The sequence below is a fragment of the Mastacembelus armatus genome, chromosome 22 (genome assembly GCF_900324485.2).
Source record: "Mastacembelus armatus chromosome 22, fMasArm1.2, whole genome shotgun sequence".
Lineage (NCBI taxonomy): Eukaryota > Metazoa > Chordata > Actinopteri > Synbranchiformes > Mastacembelidae > Mastacembelus > Mastacembelus armatus.
The window spans coordinates 12,206,307-12,228,182 of record NC_046654.1 but is presented as its reverse complement, the minus strand read 5'-3'; the positions used below and the strand labels follow the sequence as shown (position 1 = coordinate 12,228,182).

General features: G+C 39.9%; 4 protein-coding genes across 9 annotated transcripts in view; 2 read left to right on the top strand and 2 right to left on the bottom strand.

The window, feature by feature from the left end:
• Positions 1–933: 933 nt before the first annotated feature.
• chrm5a (cholinergic receptor, muscarinic 5a) lies at positions 934–2,526 on the top strand. The gene has a single exon (XM_026305774.1). The coding sequence runs from the start codon at positions 952–954 to the stop codon at positions 2,524–2,526; it is 1,575 nt and encodes a 524-aa protein (XP_026161559.1). The 5' UTR covers positions 934–951.
• Positions 2,527–3,971: 1,445 nt separating this feature from the next.
• On the bottom strand, positions 3,972–6,599 carry LOC113131826 (fibrinogen-like protein 1-like protein). Its single transcript, XM_026309527.1, has 4 exons — positions 6,506–6,599; positions 5,810–6,060; positions 5,545–5,705; positions 3,972–4,666 (listed from the first exon to the last, which is right to left on the bottom strand). Exons 3-4 carry the CDS (start codon positions 5,687–5,689, stop codon positions 3,972–3,974), a joined length of 840 nt encoding a protein of 279 aa, XP_026165312.1. The 5' UTR covers positions 5,690–5,705; positions 5,810–6,060; positions 6,506–6,599.
• Positions 6,276–21,876, bottom strand: part of LOC113131811 (KATNB1-like protein 1) — a 29,562-nt gene continuing 13,961 nt past the window's right edge. The window contains exons 1-10 of one of the 3 annotated variants that reach the window (XM_026309498.1): positions 8,945–9,441; positions 8,381–8,490; positions 8,254–8,291; positions 7,892–8,168; positions 7,688–7,803; positions 7,551–7,601; positions 7,390–7,479; positions 7,137–7,241; positions 6,797–6,890; positions 6,276–6,684 (exon numbers count right to left, since the gene is read on the bottom strand). In XM_026309498.1, the coding sequence (XP_026165283.1) occupies positions 6,631–6,684; positions 6,797–6,890; positions 7,137–7,241; positions 7,390–7,479; positions 7,551–7,601; positions 7,688–7,803; positions 7,892–8,168; positions 8,254–8,291; positions 8,381–8,485 (930 nt within the window). In that variant the 5' untranslated portion in view covers positions 8,486–8,490; positions 8,945–9,441 and the 3' untranslated portion in view covers positions 6,276–6,630. Of the gene's footprint in view, positions 6,685–6,796; positions 6,891–7,136; positions 7,242–7,389; positions 7,480–7,550; positions 7,602–7,687; positions 7,804–7,891; positions 8,169–8,253; positions 8,292–8,380; positions 8,491–8,602; positions 8,659–8,944; positions 9,442–21,876 lie in introns of those variants that run through there. The other 2 variants (XM_026309507.1, XM_026309516.1) reach the window with 2 other exon arrangements.
• On the top strand, positions 8,623–20,350 carry acp7 (acid phosphatase 7, tartrate resistant (putative)). Of its 4 annotated transcripts, none has more exons than XM_026309486.1 (15): positions 8,623–8,760; positions 9,451–9,543; positions 9,722–9,837; positions 10,518–10,718; positions 10,818–11,000; positions 11,383–11,408; positions 12,327–12,424; positions 16,844–16,906; positions 17,711–17,825; positions 18,002–18,115; positions 18,591–18,657; positions 19,077–19,144; positions 19,234–19,305; positions 19,608–19,745; positions 19,996–20,350. In XM_026309486.1, the coding sequence occupies exons 3-15, from the start codon at positions 9,729–9,731 to the stop codon at positions 20,059–20,061; spliced, it is 1,320 nt and encodes a 439-aa protein (XP_026165271.1). In that variant the 5' UTR covers positions 8,623–8,760; positions 9,451–9,543; positions 9,722–9,728; the 3' UTR covers positions 20,062–20,350. The 4 variants fall into 4 exon arrangements, with proteins under 4 accessions (XP_026165271.1, XP_026165245.1, XP_026165254.1 ...); XM_026309460.1 differs by having other exon boundaries at positions 9,717–9,837; XM_026309469.1 differs by having other exon boundaries at positions 8,624–8,665; positions 9,717–9,837.

Genomic DNA, 21,876 nt, shown 5'->3' with positions numbered 1-21,876 from the left:
ACGCTGGGTGAGCATTTCTGTGGTAACCGATTAGTCAGTAAATATATTGTCACATTTAACTAATAGCAAGACCAAATTAGCTAGTCATTTCTCATTAATATTGATTGGCCTCTGCGATTGGTGCTATACAATACTGTATGTCTGTGATCACAATATTGTTCACGTAACTTGTCTTTGTATACTCGGATACAGATATTGTATTTCAGTACTTGTATGGATGCAGTGATATACAGTAAATAATCAGTGACAATTATGACCTCATTTGATTTACTCATCCTGCAGGTACATTGGAAATTACCTATGCAATACAACAGATTTCAAAAGCTGTAAAGGTATGGTAATAAAAAATCATCATCTGGAGAGATGATCTCCATGCCCAACCGCATTTGCTCTAGTGGTGTTATCACAACTAGAGTGGGGAGGCTGTTGAATTTGTCTGACCACAGTTTTCATTCCTTTTACATCTGTTCACTGAACAGTAGACAGATGTGTGCTCCTTCTGACAGTATAACTATGGAAACAAACAGACTCAGAGGATGGATGCACAGTTAGCTACAGAGTGACTCGAGTGCCAAACAGCAGCACTGACTCCTATATACACAGCTGATCAGTGTATAGTGCATATCACACTATTTGCTGTCTTTTATTTTAATTTTTGACTTTTAATTTGTCTTTTATTTCTGTAAAGCACTTTGAATTACTCTGTGTATGAATTGTGCTATACAAATAAACTTGCTTTGCCATGTTTTTAAAAAGTAAAATGCTTTTAACATGAATAACAATCCAAGTGGGAATAGTTGATGCTCAGCCTGCTGAAACTGTGCCATGAAGTGTCCATAAAAGGCGAAACAAATACTTTGACCTTTTCTTTCTTTTCTTTTCAGAAGAACTTACTGGAAATGATGAATCAAAAAAACGTTGTCATGGTTGGATGCCAATAAACACAAGATCATGGAAGGAGACTGGCTACAGAACTCCACTGTAAATAACAGTACAATGGATATCCACCAAGTCACACACAGTCTCTGGGAGGTGATCACCATTGCGACTGTGTCAGCTATAGTCAGCCTCATCACCATTGTGGGGAATGTTCTGGTAATGCTCTCTTTCAAAGTCAACAGCCAGCTAAAGACTGTAAATAATTACTACCTGCTGAGTCTGGCAGCTGCCGATCTCATCATAGGTGTTTTCTCCATGAATCTGTATACCTCTTATATACTGATGGGCTACTGGGCCTTAGGAAACCTTGCCTGTGACCTGTGGTTGGCAGTAGATTATGTAGCCAGTAATGCCTCAGTTATGAATCTGCTGGTGATCAGTTTTGACAGATATTTCTCCATCACCAGGCCGCTTACCTATAGAGCCAAGCGGACTCCCAAACGAGCTGGGATTATGATAGGTCTGGCCTGGCTAGTGTCACTTATTCTGTGGGCTCCACCTATTCTCTGCTGGCAATACTTCGTTGGAAAAAGGACTGTCTCTGAGAAGCAATGCCAGATCCAGTTTTTCTCTGAGCCTATAATAACCTTCGGGACAGCGATTGCTGCCTTTTACATCCCTGTGTCAGTCATGACAATCCTGTACTGTCGAATCTACAAGGAGACAGAGAAAAGGACCAAAGATCTGGCTGAGCTGCAAGGGATTAATTTCACAGCAGACTCTGGGGTTAACCAACCACAGAAGACCATTATCAGGTCTTGTTTTAGTTGTAAACTGAAATCGGCTTCAAGTGAGAGGAACCAAGCCTCCTGGTCGTCATCCAGTAGGAGCAATGCTGCCAAATCAGCAGCCACCACCAATGATGAATGGTCCAAAGCTGGTCACCTGACTACTTTCAACAGCTATGCATCCTCAGAGGACGAGGACAGGCCTGTGTCGCCTGGAGGCTTCCAGCCCTCATTCAGGAACCAGGCTTGCGAGAGCAGCAAGAGCGGAGTGGGGAGTGAGAGTGAGCACCTCAGCAGCTATGATGAGGACAGCTTCTTCCAGACGCCACCAAAAAGCAGCTCTCAGAAGAGCAGCAAGTGTGTGTCCTACAAGTTCAAACCTGTGGCCAAAGACACTCATGCGGAGCATCAGAGCAAAAATGGAGACACCAAAATGGCATCGTCTGCCTTTTCCTCTGCTGAGTCCATGAGCGTTCCATCCACCTCCTCGACGTCTAAGCCTATAGACGTTACACTGAAGAACCAGCTCACTAAGAGGAAGAGGATGGTGCTCATTAAGGAGAGAAAGGCAGCTCAGACGCTCAGTGCCATTTTGCTGGCCTTCATCCTAACATGGACACCTTATAACATCATGGTGCTGATTTCTACATTCTGCTCAGACTGCATACCCCTCTCTCTCTGGCATCTGGGCTACTGGCTTTGCTACGTCAACAGCACCGTCAATCCCATTTGCTATGCCCTTTGTAACAAGACCTTTCAAAAGACCTTCCGCATGCTCTTATTCTGCCAGTGGAAGAAGAAAAGGATTGAGGAGAAACTGTACTGGTATGGACAGAACCCAGCTGTCAGCGCCAAATGACATGAACCTATAGTGTTTTGTTTTTTTTTTAAGGTGGTGTACAACAGTGGCTGAAAATCATATGTTTGTACTGATAATCTTGGCTTCATGAACTTGAATTCTACATATTAGGTGACACCAGATGTAAAAAATACTAGATAAATGAGATGGTACAATTTATAGCATTGTTTATTATTCAGTAGGTATTTTGTAGTGTATGATATTTAGCCTACTGCTCAAAGTACAGAAACAGGAGAATATAATAAAATTGTCCCCATGTAATCACTGATTCTGCATATAGGTTTTAAAATAGTAAAAATATCAGTATTTTCCTTATAAACAAAATGCCATTTATTAACACAGAGACAATTTAATATTAAACTGTATTTATATTCATTTGTATTCAGTTTTAATATGTGGAGACCAATATTCAAATTGACACTGTATATTGGTCTAAAACTTGTCCCACTGAAGTTGATGCATTACATACAATATAAAACAAATGTATCGGTTTAATTCTGTAGGTGTTTGCATTGAGGATGCATATTTCTGAATTGCTCTTTTATTTTAAAGGCCTACTGTACTAACTTGTCCTAATTTCAGATTCTGCTTGCTATGTCAGGATTGTAACTTGGTGATAAAGCCTTTTCACATGTGCCAGTTGTCAGACATGTAAATGTAGATTCAAGCATCATTGTTTTGAGATTACATGCTCTGTATTTTCTCTCCAGCAAAATCTCAGTGGAAATCAAGTGTAATAATTCTGTAATTTAATAATGGTCCGAATTATTCAAATACAAACCAAAAGACTTTATTCCTTTAAGTCAAAATACATTTAAAAAAAAAAAACTTGCTATACAATGTCAGTGTTTACATAGAGAATGGTATGAAGGATTTAAAGAGCACACACTGTTTATTATATCTATGAGTTTTCATCCTCAGGATCTTTTCTTTGTTTTCTCTGAATTGCTGTAGCTGAATTAATGTCATATCTTTACTGTATTTCTGGAAACCTTGTAATGCACTGTGGCAAAAGAAATGCTGTTTGTGATTCGTTTGTTTCTGTAAGAGCTGAATGAAAGACGTCATAAGCTCAATGTCAAGAGGCATTTTGTAATTGTGATAAAACAGAAGTCTGCATTTGCAATTAGGTGTATGAAAGAGACGCTTTGCTTCAAGTACATTGACGTGATGTATAATGCAAACAAAAATAGAGCTAAAACTATACTGCATTTTTATACTGTGTTTTAAGTGTGTGATTTTTATTTTTTGTTCTTTTCAGCATTTTGTGATCATGTTCATTAATTTCTGAATAAAATGTGGTGAATTCAATGTCAATATTAAGAGCGTATCACTAGTGTCACCACGGGAGTACATGTTTGAAAAGAAAACTTTAAAGAAAACAGAGCTCTTAGTCCTTAATAGTCACCAAATCGAGTAAAAGTTAAAATTAAAGTTAAAATACTTCATAGCTCGTCCTTCTTACAGTCCCCATTATGTATCAGTTTAATTGTGTCTGAAGGTCTCACCATCATCCATGCATACTTGCACAGTCGCTCCTTGTTGCAGTCCTTTTGCCAGTAGATGACATTCCTGCGATTTAAATTGGCACCAGCACAGGCGTCATACCACCAGCCTCCTCCCGGCACCCCCTGAAACTCCAGTTTTGCACAGTTCTGGAAGTAGTTGTCATTGTCTCTGTCTTTGGTGGTGAACTTTTGGTTATCGTGGAGGTAGTTCTCTGTGTCCAGAGTCAAAGCATCTACAGCAGTGCCCTGGAACAACCCCAGCCTAAGCCTGTACGCTGATGCTTCGTCCTCCACTAGAAAGGGGTCATACTCTCCCGTTTTGGTGACGGCGTCTCGATCCACTAGTTTTACTCCCAGTTTATAGCGCGCAGGGCCACGGGTGAGCTGATGAAGGTATTCATTCCCAAGCCAGTGATCCCCGGTGATATCCCCGAAGCCATGCTTGTACTCAGCCCAGGTGCAATCAAAATTCACACTACTGTTAACAGTGATATGTTGCACCACGGTCCATCCTCCCTCCTGCATGGCGCAGTAGACCACAATAGGGGAGTCACCAGGTTGGATCAGGTACACCCCATCTCTGGCCTGGCCTGAAGAGGTCATTAGCATTTCATAGCAATCTCTGGGCACCACTGTTGGTCAAATTAAGATATGAGTCATAATATTCAGTATATAAAAGGCAGTTGCACTGACTTCTCAGCCTGTCTCCATAAAAAATTAAAAAGATGCTGAGTAATGAGTAATACAATGGTAATGTATGGGATGACATCCTTACATCAGCTTTCTTTCCATTTGATGGTAAAGTGATGTTGAAGATCAATACCAGATGATGATTCTTAGCACAAAGACAGAAAACCAACTAGCCCAAGGTAAACAAAATGTGTCACCAGCCACTGCTGCCATTATATTACCTTATTAATGAACACGTTATATCCTTGATCTATGGTTCTACCTATTGTTTGGGGTGTTTTGTGCGTATTTAACAACCACAATATAACATGTAAACTGGTACACTTTAGCTAATTATCGACATAAAACTTCAAATCTATTTAGTGTAGAGCTGATAAATGTCTGATTTTGGTGCTTGTAGTGTCAAAAGTCTCACTGTGTTGAGAAGAGCAGTGCACATACCAGGAATTTATTACATCCATACCAACACTATTTCTCAAGGTCTTCCAGGAAAACATGGCAGAACCTTGATCGACTGCCAACCTATTACAACTGTTTGTCTATCAAATCATCTTACAATGATAAACAAATCACGTCATGAGACATAACACTTATTGAGTCACTGAACAATTTGGGTCTACAACCTGGAATTGGACCCACATCTACAAAATACACACAGATCATAGGTGAAAAAGGTAATTCAGCATCTGAAGGCGATCACAGAGCTGTTTCACACGAAGTATGAATTGTACTGTCTCAAATAAGTGGAAGGTGTGTCATCGAGATAGACAGCAAAAGGAAAAGTCAAACTTAAAGTGAAGGTCTACTCAAGCTAACATACCTCTCATTCCATGGTTAAGGACCAAGTTATGCTCATCTGGGCGAAGGAGATTCAGGTTCTTAGCTTGGAGATGCTCCATGTTAACTCCAGCCACATTAAGCAGCAGCAGGGGCACTGCAGGCAGCCAACATCTCAGACACTTCATCCTTTACCCTCCTGTTCTGTCAAACCAGCAGTGTAATACAGTATTGTAACTTCCTCATAGGATTCAGCGAATTAAATCAAGAGCACACAACAAAACTGTGCTTAACTTTTTTGTGCTTACCTTCAGTGATGACCCCTGTAACAGGCCTTAGATATGTGTTGTTCTCTGTACCTGAATATTCTCCCTTGCTCTACTTTATTAGTCTGCACTGAATGAAAACACCAGACTGCAAACAAGGCTGTCGATGGCTGAGTTTAGATTCAGAGTTCACTGAATTGCAGCCTCTCCTGCCCAGTCACAGCTGGACTTCAGCCTCAGGTTCACATCACAATAACAGACACCCCACTTATCTGTGTCAAGTGAGATAAGACCTGCAAATGGAGAGAGATATGAGCTATGTGTATCTCTGCATTACTTAAATCACTTCAAAAGTGAATGAGGCTGAAGTCCAAATGAGACTGAAATGTAGTGATTCAATTAAAATCTGCTGCTGGCGATCTACTGCACTAATGGTAGTAATAATAAATAATAGTAATAAGGACTTGCAAGTAAAATAAGTAATAAGTACAACATGTACAGTTCCAGAGAGGGTTTGCATTTTTGAGCTTTTATTTAACAGAAACATGTCAGTACTGTCTCTTGCCATAGAAGAAGGGGAAATATTACACTGAAATATTACAATACCAACCATGCAAACATTATTTATCTTCAATAAAATGGAATACAACATATCAGTAACACAAAATCCTTACTTTCATTCTTGTATACATCGAAGATGCAAATTATCTGTGAAATAAATTAAACTGGAAAACTCACACCAAATTTGCCACACTATTGCACATTCTTAGTGAATTAGTACGGTGAATACGTCAGTCTCTACGGGCAGGCACAGTAGCCTACACACCAAAAGCTTCTACCAGGGGAGAGAAGGCTTAGTTATCTTAGTTATGTGGTTCTTCAGTGCTGTCAAGATGAGACAGAAAATGATCAATGACCTAAGGGAAAAAAAAAAAATCTGTATAAGACAAAATAGTCTTTCTACAATATAAGAACATTCTGAGGCAAAAATGACAGTGACAATCTTGTATTCATACATAAAACACTGACCTTTGCCATATCGCCTGCAGCTCCTGGAACAGATTTTAATAAGGGCTCCTGCTGCCACAACTCCAATAACTGCTGATTAAACACTTCAAAATTTCTGCAACAAAGTTAAATAATACTTTTACTATAATTTCTTGATTTACATTGTGGAAAATATTAAAAACAGTAGCAGATATTAACATAACTATTTAGTATCAAGGTTGATGTTGTATGGGTTCACAGTATGTTATGTAGGTGCATTTTTTTTCATTGTCTCCTGTTTTTTTAATGCTTTGACACAACAGATTTGCATGAATATATACAGCTTTTATCTGTCTGAAGTACTGTAAAACAAAACACTTACTTTTTCAGTGCATCTTTAGAAGATCCATCACAGCCACATGCACTTAGTTCTTCCCACCAGTTCTGCAAAACTGAATTTATCCACTTTAAACCCACGAGAAGATACCTGGAAACATAACAGACAGCATTAATTCATTTGCCTTGCTGTGATTATCCAGCCACTAAAAATACACTCTGTCTGCTCTTCTATGTGCAGTATGCATTGTATTGTGCCATAATTGTGTTAAATTACAGTACCAAGCAGGGATACTCACTCTTCATATGGATTGCTGAGGACTTCCCTAACTAAAGGAAAGAGGTCCACACAACAGCCAATGGTAATCCTATCAGAGTCCTGATCAATGCTGCAGAGAATATGAGATTTGTTTATAGTAACATTTAATCCACTTGTAGTCAGTAGCAAAGTGCAGCTTACCTTCTGCTTATCACAGGAAGAAAATCAACAAACACGCCAGTGTCTTGGATTCTGTACAAAGACAATAAGGTAAGAGTTTGAAATTATTTCTACTATACCATATGGCCCATGTTTACCACCAACTACAAACTATATACCTCAGAAAGTATGTCAGCAGCTCTCCAACATTTCTCTGCCACAATGTTAAAGCCACTTTGAGTCTCAGATTTCTTCCAAAAAGCACATCAGTCATTGTGCAATGATCCTTTGAGAGCTGAAAAACATTGTTAGGCTCAGATTGTTTTGTCTGCAAAGAAAGAACAAAACAGAAACATAATCTGAGCTGTGACAGTATTTCTGACCTCAGTGAGTGCACAGGAGCCAGCCTGCTCAGAACCAGTTGTACCAGTCTTGTGGTCATTATTGATATTTAGTGGGAACTCCCAAGGGTCCATGTCAAATATCTCCCGCTGCATGTCCTGCGTGCAGTTCATCTCATTCTCCTTGTTTGCACCATTGTTCGCCTTCCCAGACCCGAGCTGCTTTTTCCGAGCCACCGTCAGATGGTGCGTCTTCCTCTTACATGACACTACCCGCTTCACTCTGCCTGGGTTGTTGCCTGAGCGAAACACTGGATACCTGAGACAGGTGAAATGTTCAAACACATAATGCACTTTTTTTTCTAATGTAATCACAAAGCACATGCACTGTATCAATACTTTACCTCTTTTTATTGAAATCATCATTTCTATCAGAATCCATCTGCAGACAGAAATACAGTCAATACATCAGTTGTATGCAACAAAAAAAAGGTTCTGTATGTAGTGGCACACCTGAGTAACCCAGCTCACCTCTTCTGTGTTTCTCCCATGGGGATAACTCACTATGTACTGGGCTCCATCATACTCAGGGGCATGTTCAAGATTTAGATCTCTGTTCTCACAGTTGGAATCCATCAGACCTAAAGAAAGAGACAAATCAACACACATAATTAAATACATCATAGAGTGCACACCTTTCCTACTGTGGTTAGGTCAAGATAATCTCTATAAACACAATTTCCCACAATTCACCTGTCTCTTCTGCACGTTGACGTAGACAGGAAATGTTTTCAGACCAAACACCTGAGTTTTGTTGTGAGGGTTTTTAACATTGAACAGGTCTATTGTGGTCATAAAGGGGCTTTATCCATTTCTGTCGGCTGAGCGGCAAGTGTAGTTATAACTTGTCTGTAAGTTAACTTGGCTGTTAATGAGTAATTCAGTCAGCTAACAGCTAATTAGCTCGGTTTAACATTACAAGTGGTCCAAGAAACAGGTAATAAGAGCAGTTTAGTAGAGCCGCTGTAACCGCGTTACAACCTTTAATGTGAAATAAACGAAGTCCTAACTAAATAGTGTGTCTGTCGCACTAACCTCGTTTTCCTCTCCCGGTCAGAGATAACGCGTCCTTCGAGTCCCTTTCATTGTTCTAGAGGACTGAAAAACTGGCTAGCAGCTACTTTCCGCCCAGTAACAGAGAATAATGCTTTTGATTCATAAAGCAGCTGGTGCAGTGTGCACCCTCTGCCGACTGCTGAGAGGGTGCAGATTTTCAAACCAAACGCTTCTATAAGCCCTGATCTGGACCGGTGCGTTATATCTGTCATGCTCCCAGTCAGCTGATCTCACAGATAAACAAGTTAAAGTAGACAGGCTAGATGTGCCATGGCCCCTTCATTGTCATGATCGTGATCAATGAGGCTTATCAGCTGTTTGCCTTGTTCATTAATCTCAGACAAGCTGTGACTTGTGGGCCGAGGTCTTACTGGAGCTTACTTCCACAGCAGCGCTTCTCTGAATGCACAGTGAAAAACAACATCAGCTGGTTTTATTGAGACATCATCTTTTTCCCTGCTGACTCTGCTGTTTTGGTTCCGCAGTTGCATCGGGTTAACTGGAGTTTCACATGATGTACAGTTCCCAGTCAGAGGCCCGAAACACGGTCTGTGTGTGTGAACTCACACTGAAGCCAGGTGAGTTACTGGAAGGCTTAAAAGAGATATATTTATCCAGTGTTTTGTATATCTACCTATACCTGTAAGTGTCATGTGATTTTTGATATGCAAGCTTTAAAGATCATGTGATTATGAATGAATTTATTTCCTGGGTGTGCTACAGTACTTTAACCAGCCTTGTGATTCTGTAGTGCAGTGCTAAAATGGTGCCTGTTCGTGCTGCCTGTGTCTTCCTAAGCCTCGCACCCCTGTTGGTGCTTGGTGTGCCCCCCATTTGGACCCAGCCAGAGCAGGTGCACCTCTCCTATCCAGGTAAGTGCTTGAACTACTTCATGTGCTTTCATTTAGGGCTTTATTTTCCATTTATGAATACAAGCCAGCATCCAGGCCACATGGCTTGCAGATATGCAGATGTTCTGTACAAATCATAATATATAATAATAATAAATAAAAGTTCGAAAGCACAGGTGTATTTATAAACCTGAACATTTTTTTACATGAAACACATTCACTGAAGTTGAAATTCTGTCTTTATCCTAAAAAGCTGGTGTGTTTCATTTATTGTAAATGATTAATGGTTGAATGAGTTAATGGAACTTTATGCACAGCAGCAGCAACGTGATGAATTTTCATTATTACTATTCTTAGTAGTAGCGTGTTAGAGGCACCAGATAAGTGCCTAAACTGACAGTCATATTGCTGATGTTATGGTTGGATCACAGTCAGTACAACAGAAATGTTAGTTCATTTCCTATGAAGGTGAAACATGTGGTAGCCATTTATTCATGAAGTGAGTATCTGGCCAGGCTTCAGCTTAACTCGTCTTTCTGATGGTTATATCTTGCCAACGGCAAGATCAAGAGCACTGCAGTTGTGCAGTCAGCTTTCTCATAAGCATCTCTTGGCCTTTATAAATGCACCAGTAAGTGAATCCAGTGGTTCTGTCAGCTCAATCTACATCACATTGACAATAATTGGATTTTTCTTCACAGGTGTGCCAGGTTCCATGGTAGTAACCTGGACCACCTTCAATAAAACAGAGAGCAAAGTGGAGTACAGCTTTCTGGGGGGTCGGCACTTTGAGATGACCGCCAACGGTGACGCTACTCTGTTTGTGGACTCAGGAGAAGAGCAGAGGCACATGTATATCCATAGGGTCACTCTCACAGGCCTCAAACCTGCTGCTGCTTATGGTGGGAAGAGCTTTGGTATCATTGACTTTCATTCTGGTTTTGTCTCATTGTTCCACCATATTCCTAAACACAAACATTCCTCCCCTGTGTTTAATTCAGTCTACCACTGTGGCAGTGACAAGGGCTGGAGTGATGCGTTCTTCTTCGCTGCTCTGAACGACAGCACTAATTTCAGTCCCAGATTTGCTTTGTATGGTGACCTGGGCAATGAGAACCCTCAGTCTCTGGCCCGACTGCAAAAGGAGACTCAGCTTGGCATGTACGATGCCATCCTACACATAGGTAAGTTTCAGACTGCTGTTCTGCGTTGTAAAAACAGCTAAAGGGGCACTGATGTTTAACACCTGGGTCTAAGGCATTAGTCATCCATAAACACTTGTTGCACCTTACAATGGATTGTGTTAACAAATTGAGTAAGTAATAATAAATACCCAATAAAGAGGTAATATACTATGATTTTAATTACGGTTACTACTTTGTTTTACTGTTTTTTTCCAATTGAAACAGTAAGTTAAACACAGCTGCATTACATGTTCACAGAGAGTAGTTCATCAGAGATATGAAGTATATAGGTTGTTGTTCATTATGCTGTGGGAAAGTAAATCTCTTGAAAACACTTAAAAGATCCACCCTAATCTATAGATTTATTTTGTTTATTTTACAGGGGACTTTGCCTACGATATGCATGAGGTATTTTACTGTTCTGTCTTTTCAATATCATGAACTCTGATTACACTTGTGCTCGGTTGCTGTGAGTTAAGATCACTCACAGCTAATTTCTTTCAAAACCTTATATTTGTAAAGCCACTCCGATATATTCCATTAAATCTATAATGATAGATGAGATAAGCCACTTTACCTTTCGCCACCGTGCCCTTACCAAGGATCACTGCTATTTACAGCATGTGTATATAAAGGCATTCAGCTGTGGTTAAGTCACTCAGTTTATTATTGGTATTACTGTGAAATGCCTTAAGCCTGTGGTGAAAGATGAGAGTTGGGGTCATGTCACCCAAGTATTTCATGAATAAAAATAGTGGAATTTAAAACCCAAATCTTAAGTCCCAATAACATATTTGCTCATCTGAAAACCTCCCATCTGTCATCTTTGATATTTAGCTGACATAACCTTGTCTTAGATGTTATGGAATTATTAATGTCTTTTTTTTCAAATACAGAGAGAATGCTCAATGCAATCAGCAGACTTCTGTAAAAATGAATAACTATAATTCATCCAAGCTGTGTTTTCAGCTGGAATGTGCAAGTACATCCTGCGGCTTCACCAATTTAAATACAAAAACAGAAAAGAGGGATTATGACTGAAAGGTCATTAATAGTTTCTGGCAGGTAAAAGCCATCAAAACATGGCAGTATGTTTTAAAAGCTGTGTAGCCAGTATTAAAATATCTAAGAAGAAGAAAATCACTTTGTTATATAGTATATTTGTTTAGTAGGTTGATGATGCATTTTTGCATTTTTCTGGAAAATTTACATCATCGTTTCTTAAAACCTATTAGGCTAAATTTCAGTAAATTGGGAAAAAAAACATTGTTGTTTAACAGGAAAATCTGTGGCGTCATGTTTATCGTCTGAATAAAACTTTTCCAGGACAATGCCAGGATTGGGGATGAGTTCATGAGGCAGATCGAGTCAATAGCAGCTTACGTGCCCTACATGACCTGTCCAGGCAACCACGAAGCAACATAGTAGGTGAAACTCAAATCACTGTCTCTTTTTTTTACTTGGATCTTTAGAATCATGTATATCTAGATATGAACTCAGACATTCATTGAAGAAATCTTTCTTAATCACGATGCATCCATAGCCAGAGTGTCAACATGAAAGCTGTCTGACTGTCTTCTGTATAGCTAGTGTTTCTCTTTGTTTACTTCTTGCACCATAATCTGCTGAGGTCATAAGGGCAGAAGTATAATTTATGGGTTTTGTGCAAAAACAGAAGTACATGATGTTGAGAGAGACTTTTCACACACTTGAAAACTGCAATCGGTATTAGCTACTCTAAACGCTTTGTGGTCAAATGCAGTTTTTCCACCATTGAAAACACTCAGGTCTGCCAAAAATGCCTCCACATTTGAACAGTTATTTTGGTCTCCAAAGGCTAGTGAAGCATCAGGAACCACCAACATCTAAACAAGGCACCGCTCTCCAAAACAAACAGTAATCCGACCGTGAATCATCCACCCACTATCTGTTTTTCAGTTCCCAGACACTGGGACCTCCTCAGCATTTTAACTCATCATCACTGAATGTGATGTTCAGATTTAAGCCTGGGAAATTTTCAGTCCGGAGACAAGACAATGAGGAGAGGACAGCAGGATCTTTACAGTGTGAAAATAATGTTAGAGCGAAAACGAATAGTTAATTTATTGTATATTAGCTGATTGTCATAAATTTAATAATTGATTAATCATTTTGTAAGCTAAATCCTGAATTATTGCTGGTTTTAACTTCTCATATATTGCTAATATTTTTTGTCTGATCAATAATTATTTGCATAATAGTAAATTGAGTATATATTTGGGTTTTGGAGCAGCCTCTAGTACAATTATAGGCTAAATGTAGTTAGTTCTATATATTATGACATATTTCATACCGTATCTTTGTCCCCATCACTGTAGCTTTATAATTTTGACTTTACAGTGGCACCTAATTATAGAGCTGTTTAAGCTATTCGCAGCTTTTACAAAGAAAATAGTCAGGTGTGTGGTCATAACCTTATACTATAAAGTCATACAGTATAATGTTACAATATTGTATTGGTCACTTTTTGCCAGTAAATTACAAATTCAGTTCAGTTGCATTTGCTATTGATAAATAAAGCAGCCTTTGTGTTACAACTAATATATCCCTAAACAGCAAGCACTGCTATTGGAGCTAGTGGAGTGTATCTCTGCATTTTGAAAGAACGTGCCTGATTCTATACAACATAATATTTACTTGCTGCCTCTTTACCGAAACAGTCCTCTCTTGGCCTCGCATTGTTTAATGTGACTACTGCCTGGTCTTTATTAGCGTGCTGCTAACAGTAGTCTCTTTTTCTTGGCGCCACATCCTGACATAAGAACCTGATATCAAAAACCAGCTCACTGCATTACATAATCAGAAACCCAGCTCCTTTCTCTCACTCTTATACTTAAATGTGTGTTTTGTTCTGTGGTGTGGTTAAGAATCTGAATATTCCTGCTGCCGGCCCCTACTACTTTTGCTTCCTCTCGCTATACAGTACTTTTCAGTTCCTCGCTCTTTCCAACCTCAAAACCTGATGGGTAATAGGCAATTGAAACTGGGCAGACCACAAAGGTTTTCAGTCAGCATTCCAGCAGGATGAGAATAGCGGGTTCACAGAAGATACCCCAGTCAAGACTGTCTTAGTTCACTGAGCACAATGTATGGCTCGTCAAGCACTCAGAGGGACTGAGGGAAATAACTGTCACTGTTTGGAAGCTGGGTAGATATGCTTTTTATGGACTGTAGCTGGCTCCAGCCGCCTGGATTAAACTCATCAGGTGACTAAAAGGACGATTTGTTGAGAAAGGAAAATTTTACGTTAGGTCAGTTTTATATTGAATATGACATCCACCAGATTTCTACATCAATCTTATTTTAGTAGAAAAGCAAACACACATGGAAACAAGCATACTTTGGGTTACAGAGGATGAGTCATATGTTACATGGGCTACCACAGTGCAGATTAATATAAACAAATATAAACTTATTATAGGTGTACACAATCTGATTTTCCACTGCTAAATGAGAGACACTAAGACTTGCCTTTATTTCTACAAGCTCATTTTTTCCCTTAGGGGTTGCCTGGTCTAATTATTGTTTGCATTCCTACAAAATGTGTGTATTATTCCACTGCATACAGATTTAGTTCATACTACTGGGACAGTGCATACCCTTCACAGCCACAAGATGGGAGTATCAACCTGTCGTATGTCTGTTTCTAGTTCAGTGCCATGGCTCAAAACTCCAGACCTTAATTCATTTTAACAGGAGAACAGCTCACCCTTTTGGGTGTGGGTACAATAGATCTACTACAGCTGCAACTTTATCTGTTAAGCACTTATTTAAAAAAACAACTAAAGTTGACCAAAGTGCTGTACAAGATAAAAAAAATATAAAATGAAACAGGAGTAAATAGCAACAAATAAAAGTATAAAACATAAAGACTAAAATCAGATAAATAACATCTGCTTAGGATATTTTACTTAAAAAAAGAATTCATGTCTTCCTGTGGGTACTATGATGCTTAATAATATCTTCCTCATAATCAGGATTCATAATCAGCCCCATCAAATTTTAGTATGAAACTTTAAAATTTTATCTACCTACTGTTGAGCATTATGTTGATTATGGGGTACACCTAAGAAACCATTCAAGATCAGTATAAAAAATAATCTAAAAGTATTCGTGTGTGTATGTGTATGTGGGTATGTTTGTGTGTGTATGTGTTGCAGAGGAGCAACTCCCAAATTGACCATTGCTGGTTTATCATAATGACCTTGGCCATTTAAACCTGACCTCATTGTCCCTAAAAACAGAATTAGTTTAGGACTTTTTCAGCATTAGCAAATATCCCTGCAATCCTCCTTTTATGTCCCTGCTTGTGACCTTTGCCCTCTGACCTTGCTGTTTTGTAGTTACCGCTAACCCTCCATTAACCCATTCAGTGCTCGCTTCATTAATGGGCCATTGAAAGGACTGGCTCCTGCTTTCATTCTGAAGTTAAAAACTTTGAAGAGACCAGTAGTCGGGGAAAGGATGTTTTGTGAAGAGTTTTGTTTTTTTTAATGGAGCACCCTCTGTAATATTGGCACATGACTGTTGAAATATGAACGATGGCATTGGCATTGAAAAAAGAAGCATTGGCATTGAAAATACAGTGTGTTTTTCAGTGATAATCATTTGATACTTTGTTTTTTTTCATTGACGTTCTTTCTTGTACGATGCTGCTCCTTTTGTTTTACATGCCAATTACTGTTTTTCAGTTCCAACTTTCTGACACCGTTTTGGCGTGGAGGGGGCTTATGTTAACAATGTTAGCGATAACATTACATTGTCATTGAAAAAAAACAGAAAGTATCAAAAGATTATCACTGAAAAACACACCATAATGCAAAAAGATACAAAAATAAAATTATATATTTTTAATGCCCATTTGCAAAAAAAGGTGTTTCAATGCCAAAACTTAAAGACATCAAATTGGCTCCATATTTTAGCTGCTCCTGAGTTTTTGAAGGATGTGTCTGTGTTTCTTGTAGTCTGGTGCAATTTTTAACAGCCTAGAGATTAGTGGTGACCATTGGTGGTACTGACAGATAAGAGTAGTGATGTCTTGATGACTACTATACTTAGATCAAATAAGAACCACCATGACGAAATGTTAAAACCACTGTGGAAGTGCCTTAAGATGCAATTCCTGTAATAGCTGCTACATCTGAAATTGTGGTCTTTCGTGGTTTTAAAGGGTTATATTTATAGGCCTTTTTCTTTATTGACAGGTGTAGTACACTTAGCCATGGTGGCTTATCCCATCTTTACTCCACCCAGGCTCCCCCACATTGCCCAGATTTTGATTTTCTGGCTCCAGAAATTGACCATGATTTTAAGCTTCAGAACATCTTCTCAAAACCTATAGTCCATGTTTTTCTGCAGCCTTTAATTATGGAGAGGCAGCCACTGATAGCATGACTGCAGCAAAGTCTATGGTTTCTCTCAATATCTGAATTTTTTAAAGTTTGAAGCAGATGGAATGACCACAGTTTGACGCTCATCTTTGTCCAACCACCTACCGCTCTGTGTTTTCTCTCAAGTTGACATAAAAATGACATTTTACATAAAACAAAAGAACTGCACTAAACATAGGTTAGATTGTTATTTGGGAGTTGTTGGTTCATTATATTATAGATAAAGTTGGGAATTATCTTGAGTGCATTATGAATCAATTGTAGTTTTTTAGTTTTTATGTAGTCGGTACTAAAAAAGAGACAGCAACATTTTGTAATATTAGTTTTTGTTTGTCAGACACTCAAGGAATATAGATTGTACAATCAGTCCAACTGTCTGGAAATCACTTTTCTGACTATCTTGTTTGTCCACAGTAACTTCTCCAACTACAGGAATCGATTTACCATGCCAGGCCAGACTGAAAGCTTGTGGTACAGGTAAGGGAAAAAAAACAAGGTATATGAGTCAGTTGATCTTTGGATGTGCTTAAGCAGGTGAAAGAACATCAGCCACAGAAAAATCTCACATCAAGATTTGGTGTACCAAACCACCTAATGTTTGCCAGTAAGTATTAATGAGGTACAAGAGGTAACCCAAGTGAATTGGCAGCAGAGGACTACAGTTCTCCCTTACTTTATTTGGCCTTTACTATCGCAGGAAGGCAGCTACTGCACAAAGGAGCTATATAGTACATCTGACTGGGTGACTCATAGTCCTCACTTCAGACCTCCTTCTCTCAGACAGTAAGATAATACCTTGCTAGACCACAGGCCTGCTGCCCACTCCCTGGGCCTAGACACTGGGCTGTTCTGGCTGAGAGCCCTTTGCTCATGTATATGGTTAGGAACGAGGGGAGGCAGGGAGAAACATGGGAAAGGCAATCTGAAATCCCTCAACTTCTACTGAAAACATACAGCACACATACAGAGCAGTGCCCTGTGTAAAGACTCACAATAGTGAGCTTCTTTACGGGATTGCTCTGCGTAATCTCACATCAAGTCAAACACCCCCATACGTTTGAGACTGGCTGAAACAACTGAGAGTCACAAATGTATGTGGACTTAATAAAGTGAATAATCTGCACTCAACACATGCCGGTGACAAAATGCCCTGGATGTCAAAATATTTTTCACACTATCTGGAGGTCACAGGGAGGCATGTTGTTCCTTATTGGCCCTGTTTCAGTATACTTCCTCTGCTGGGTCAAGGCTGTGCATCATTTTAATGATGTGTGTCCACAGCTGGAACCTGGGGTCAGCGCATATCATCTCCTTCTCCACTGAGGTTTATTTCTATCTTGAATTTGGCCTGGAGCTCCTCTTCAAGCAGTATGAATGGCTGAAGAAAGACCTCGAGGTTAATGACCACCCCAATTGCACATGCTAATAAGGCTAAGTATACGCCTTTCTTCTCACACTTGTTCTCGCTTTTTTTATTTGAGCTTTTGAAATGATATTACCTCTATCTCCAGCTTCTTTATATGGCACACATTTACATACGTATGTCTTCATTTCTTCTGTCTTTTGATCCAGGAGGCCAACAGGCCCGAGAACAGAGCCGTGCGCCCATGGATCATCACCATGGGTCACAGACCCATGTACTGCTCTGATGATGACCAGGATGACTGTACCATGTTTGACTCCTATGTACGTAAATTACAGAATCCCATCTATTAAGTCATATTCTTTCCCTAATGGACATAGAGACTTATGATCAAGCATCAAACTCGTGCTAAAAGGTAGCTTTACAAGGACCACACATATAGCACAGAAACCAAAAGACGAGAAGCCCTTTAGTGCTTTGTTAAGGTTTGATTGTTCCACATTAAAGTATTTGTAAGCTTGTTTTCTGCAATTTAATTGTCACTGGTAGCAGACGTGTCACACATGTTGTAAGCAAGCCAGTCCACATCACAACCCATAAGAACGTTGAGTACGATATGTTGTCATAATCACTGCAATTTGGAATAAATAGTTTCCAGCAGAATAACTTCTCTCAGCACTTGGCACTGTTTGGGCCAAGGCTGGCAGGGAGATAATCGGAGCTCCACCAGGTAGCAGGTCTTGTTTGTGATGTTAATACCAATTCATGCTGTCTTTATTTCTCTCTGGAATATCTCAGGTCCGCCTGGGACGGAAAGACACAAAACCACCAGCTCCTGGTCTAGAGGATCTATTTTACCGCTATGGTATGTTCCCTATTTGACAACCAGCTGTGTGCTGCTAATGGGTGTTTAAGATCACACATTTGCACGCTCAGACTGACTAATGTTCTAATGGCAGTGCAATCCAAACATCCTTTATTAAAAAAGCAGGCTTTTGGTCTGGCTGACATCCCAACAAATTCTATAATGTTTTTCCTGTATTACATTTCTCAGGGTTTTGTTTGTTGTATTTCATTATTTCACTTGGGGAACTTTGAAAGTTTCGCCTGCTCTGATCTTAAGTTTTTGTTGATTGCTGAGTAATGTGAAAATTACATGGACAGAGGATCTGAGAAACAGTAGATTACACAGCACAATGTGTTAACCCAAGCAGATAACACTGCTTGAGCAGTTCTTTTTCTGTGGGAGGTTGTTGACTATCATCAGATTTGTATCTTTCACAGGAGTGGATCTGGAGCTGTGGGCACATGAGCACACATATGAGAGGCTTTGGCCTGTCTATGGGTACAAGGTCTGTTACTACAATACATCAGTTCTAGTGTATTTTGAAGTTTCTTGTTTTAGGTCAGTGAAAGAGACTCACTAGGCTTTTCTGTTTAGGTGTACAATGGGAGTAAAGAGCAGCCTTATGTGAACCCCAAAGCTCCAGTACACATTGTGACGGGCTCTGCTGTAAGTACTTTCATATCATTGCATCACTAACAATGTATTTCCATAAGGATCAATGCATGAATTGAGAGCAACATCAACAAAACAGTGTTATGTATTGTACACGGCCCCGTCTGTGTGGCAGCCGAAATGCCACAGAGCTTAGTACAAGCTGTTCCTCTGGCAAGTGTTTTCTGATGTGGTAGCAAGCGGTGCAGGGCATACTTTGTCATCCAACCACAGATCAAATGCAGCCAGACTTTCACCAAAGCACAGCTACAGTTGTGAATGTAAGTGAATTGAACTGTTTAGTTATTCCTCTGCAGGGCTGCAGAGAGAAGACTGACATGTTTAATCCAAACCCTAAAGACTGGAGCGCTTTCCGCAGCACAGACTACGGCTACACCCGCATGCAAGTGGTCAACACTACCCATATTTACTTGGAGCAGGTCTCTGATGACCAGGTGAGCACACATAGAAGAACATTTGCACAAGTACAACAAAGGTGAAAGGATACATTTTAAGGCTAGGGATTATTACCGGGGCCCTGCAATGGACTAGTGACCTGTCCATGGTGCACCCCTGCCTTTCACCCAAAGAGAGCTGGGATAGGCTCCAGCAGATCGCAGCACTCTGCCTCCAATTAGGAATGGGCGGGTATAGATAACGGGTAGATGAATCATATAATAGCCAAGATGATTCTCTGTCTTCCAGTATGGCAAAGTGATTGACAGCATATGGGTGGTGAAGGAAAGTCATGGTTTCTCGGCCTGGTTCTGAAGACGGCCATCCTTGAAATAAATGAACTGCTTTGGAAATGTACTAATTTTGCCGTGATGATTAAAATCACACAAATTCTGTATTCCTGACCATTCAGCTTTCAGTTACTGTCAATTGATTTTAAAATTATGTTTTATCCAATTGGAGTACTTAAACCGTATATGATGATCCTTTACTGTAACTGTATATAATGTTACTGTGATTTGATTTAAGGTGCTTTACTGCACAGTGTGTTGTAAACAAGGCACCAAAATGTGTTTTAGGCCTGAATAAACTGCTTCTTTATGCATGTCTGGGTTTTCTCTTCATAACTGCAGTCTGGCAAACACCGCTTTTCTTTCAGAGCATATTTTTCATTTCATGAACCTGGAAACACACTTAGACAGATCGGGTCAAGATGACAGATTCTCCTTTGGCTAATCCTATCAGGATATTGGAGCCTTATTTCATTGTCCATCTGTGTGGCCGTCAGGACTTGTGGCAAAAAGACACGAGTCTACGCTTCCTCAAAAAGGACTGTTATGTAACTCAGGGATGCTTGTGGCTTGGGCACATGCAGAGTGAAAGAAAGTGTTTTCCCCTAGAGGAGTGTTGCTCATGCCATGACTCTCACCATGATGGTGGTGTTAATTCCTAATAACAGCACGCTGCCTCCGATAATTACCGGCAGACAACCACTGCAGAGCTGCATGCGTCTGTGTTTTGAGTTGTCAAGCTGTCTGCTACCACCAGACTTTAATCCTCTCTGCATAATTGTCTTGATACAACATTGTCAACATAAACAAACTTAATGGTTTATAAACAACAACTTTCATACGTGAGGGAACATACAGCATGCTGTACGGGAGGCATTGTTCTCTAAAGCTCATTCAATACTTAAAATAATAGAGTAGAAGGAAAAGCAGCAGTGAAAATGGCTGTTTTTTTTAAATCAAAATGATAGAACCATTACAAAAACTTACACTTGGTCAAGATGCGACACGTTTGCCATATGAAACTAAGAGTTCTTGTAGAAAAACATATAAGTAGTCAGGCCTCAGCAGCCTGTCTGTGACACACAAGCTTACGGAGATCACACCTCACGGTCACATACTCTTGGTGTACCTACCCACTCAGACACAACCTTATGGCTATAAAGGTATCTTTGCAGAGGAGGCCCTGCACCACTGGGTTCCAGACCTTTGACTTGTTCGTGCTGTATTCAGTTCACTGTTGTTCTCCACTGAGTGAGAGAGACAAGGAAGAAGTGGTGCTGAGTGCAGATTGCACAGACCAGTGGGGGCTGTAGAGTCTGAGCTGCCAGACTGTAGACTGTAGACTACACTGAATCCCCGTGTTTACAAATGTTAGTGGCCACATTAATAGTCCAATAAAACCTGGTTGTTCTCCAGTTAGTCATCTATGTACAAGGTGTGCTGCATGTGCTGGATGGATGGAGGGTTCCTGCCTTCATCGAGGAGCACGTAACGTGGCGTACACGTTCCTCGTTTATTTCATGTGATTTCCAAAAAAAACAAAACAAAACAAAAAAAAAAAACATTGATCACAATCCAGGAAAAAAAAAACAGCGTGGGGAAAATAACGTGTCACCTCAGATCGCATGCCTGTCGCTGAAATATGATGTGCTTATTACCGCCTGTGACTGAGCCACAGCAGGTTCGTGGGCTTGTGGTTAGGGGCCTGTGTTGACACAACTTTATTCTTGCCATTTATTAAAGCAACAGTTTTTCTAGCACTGCTGCTACGGGATGTTAGCCAATTTATTTCTTTCAGCCAAGGCCTGTGGCCTGTCAGAAGTCAGATCTGTTGGATTGT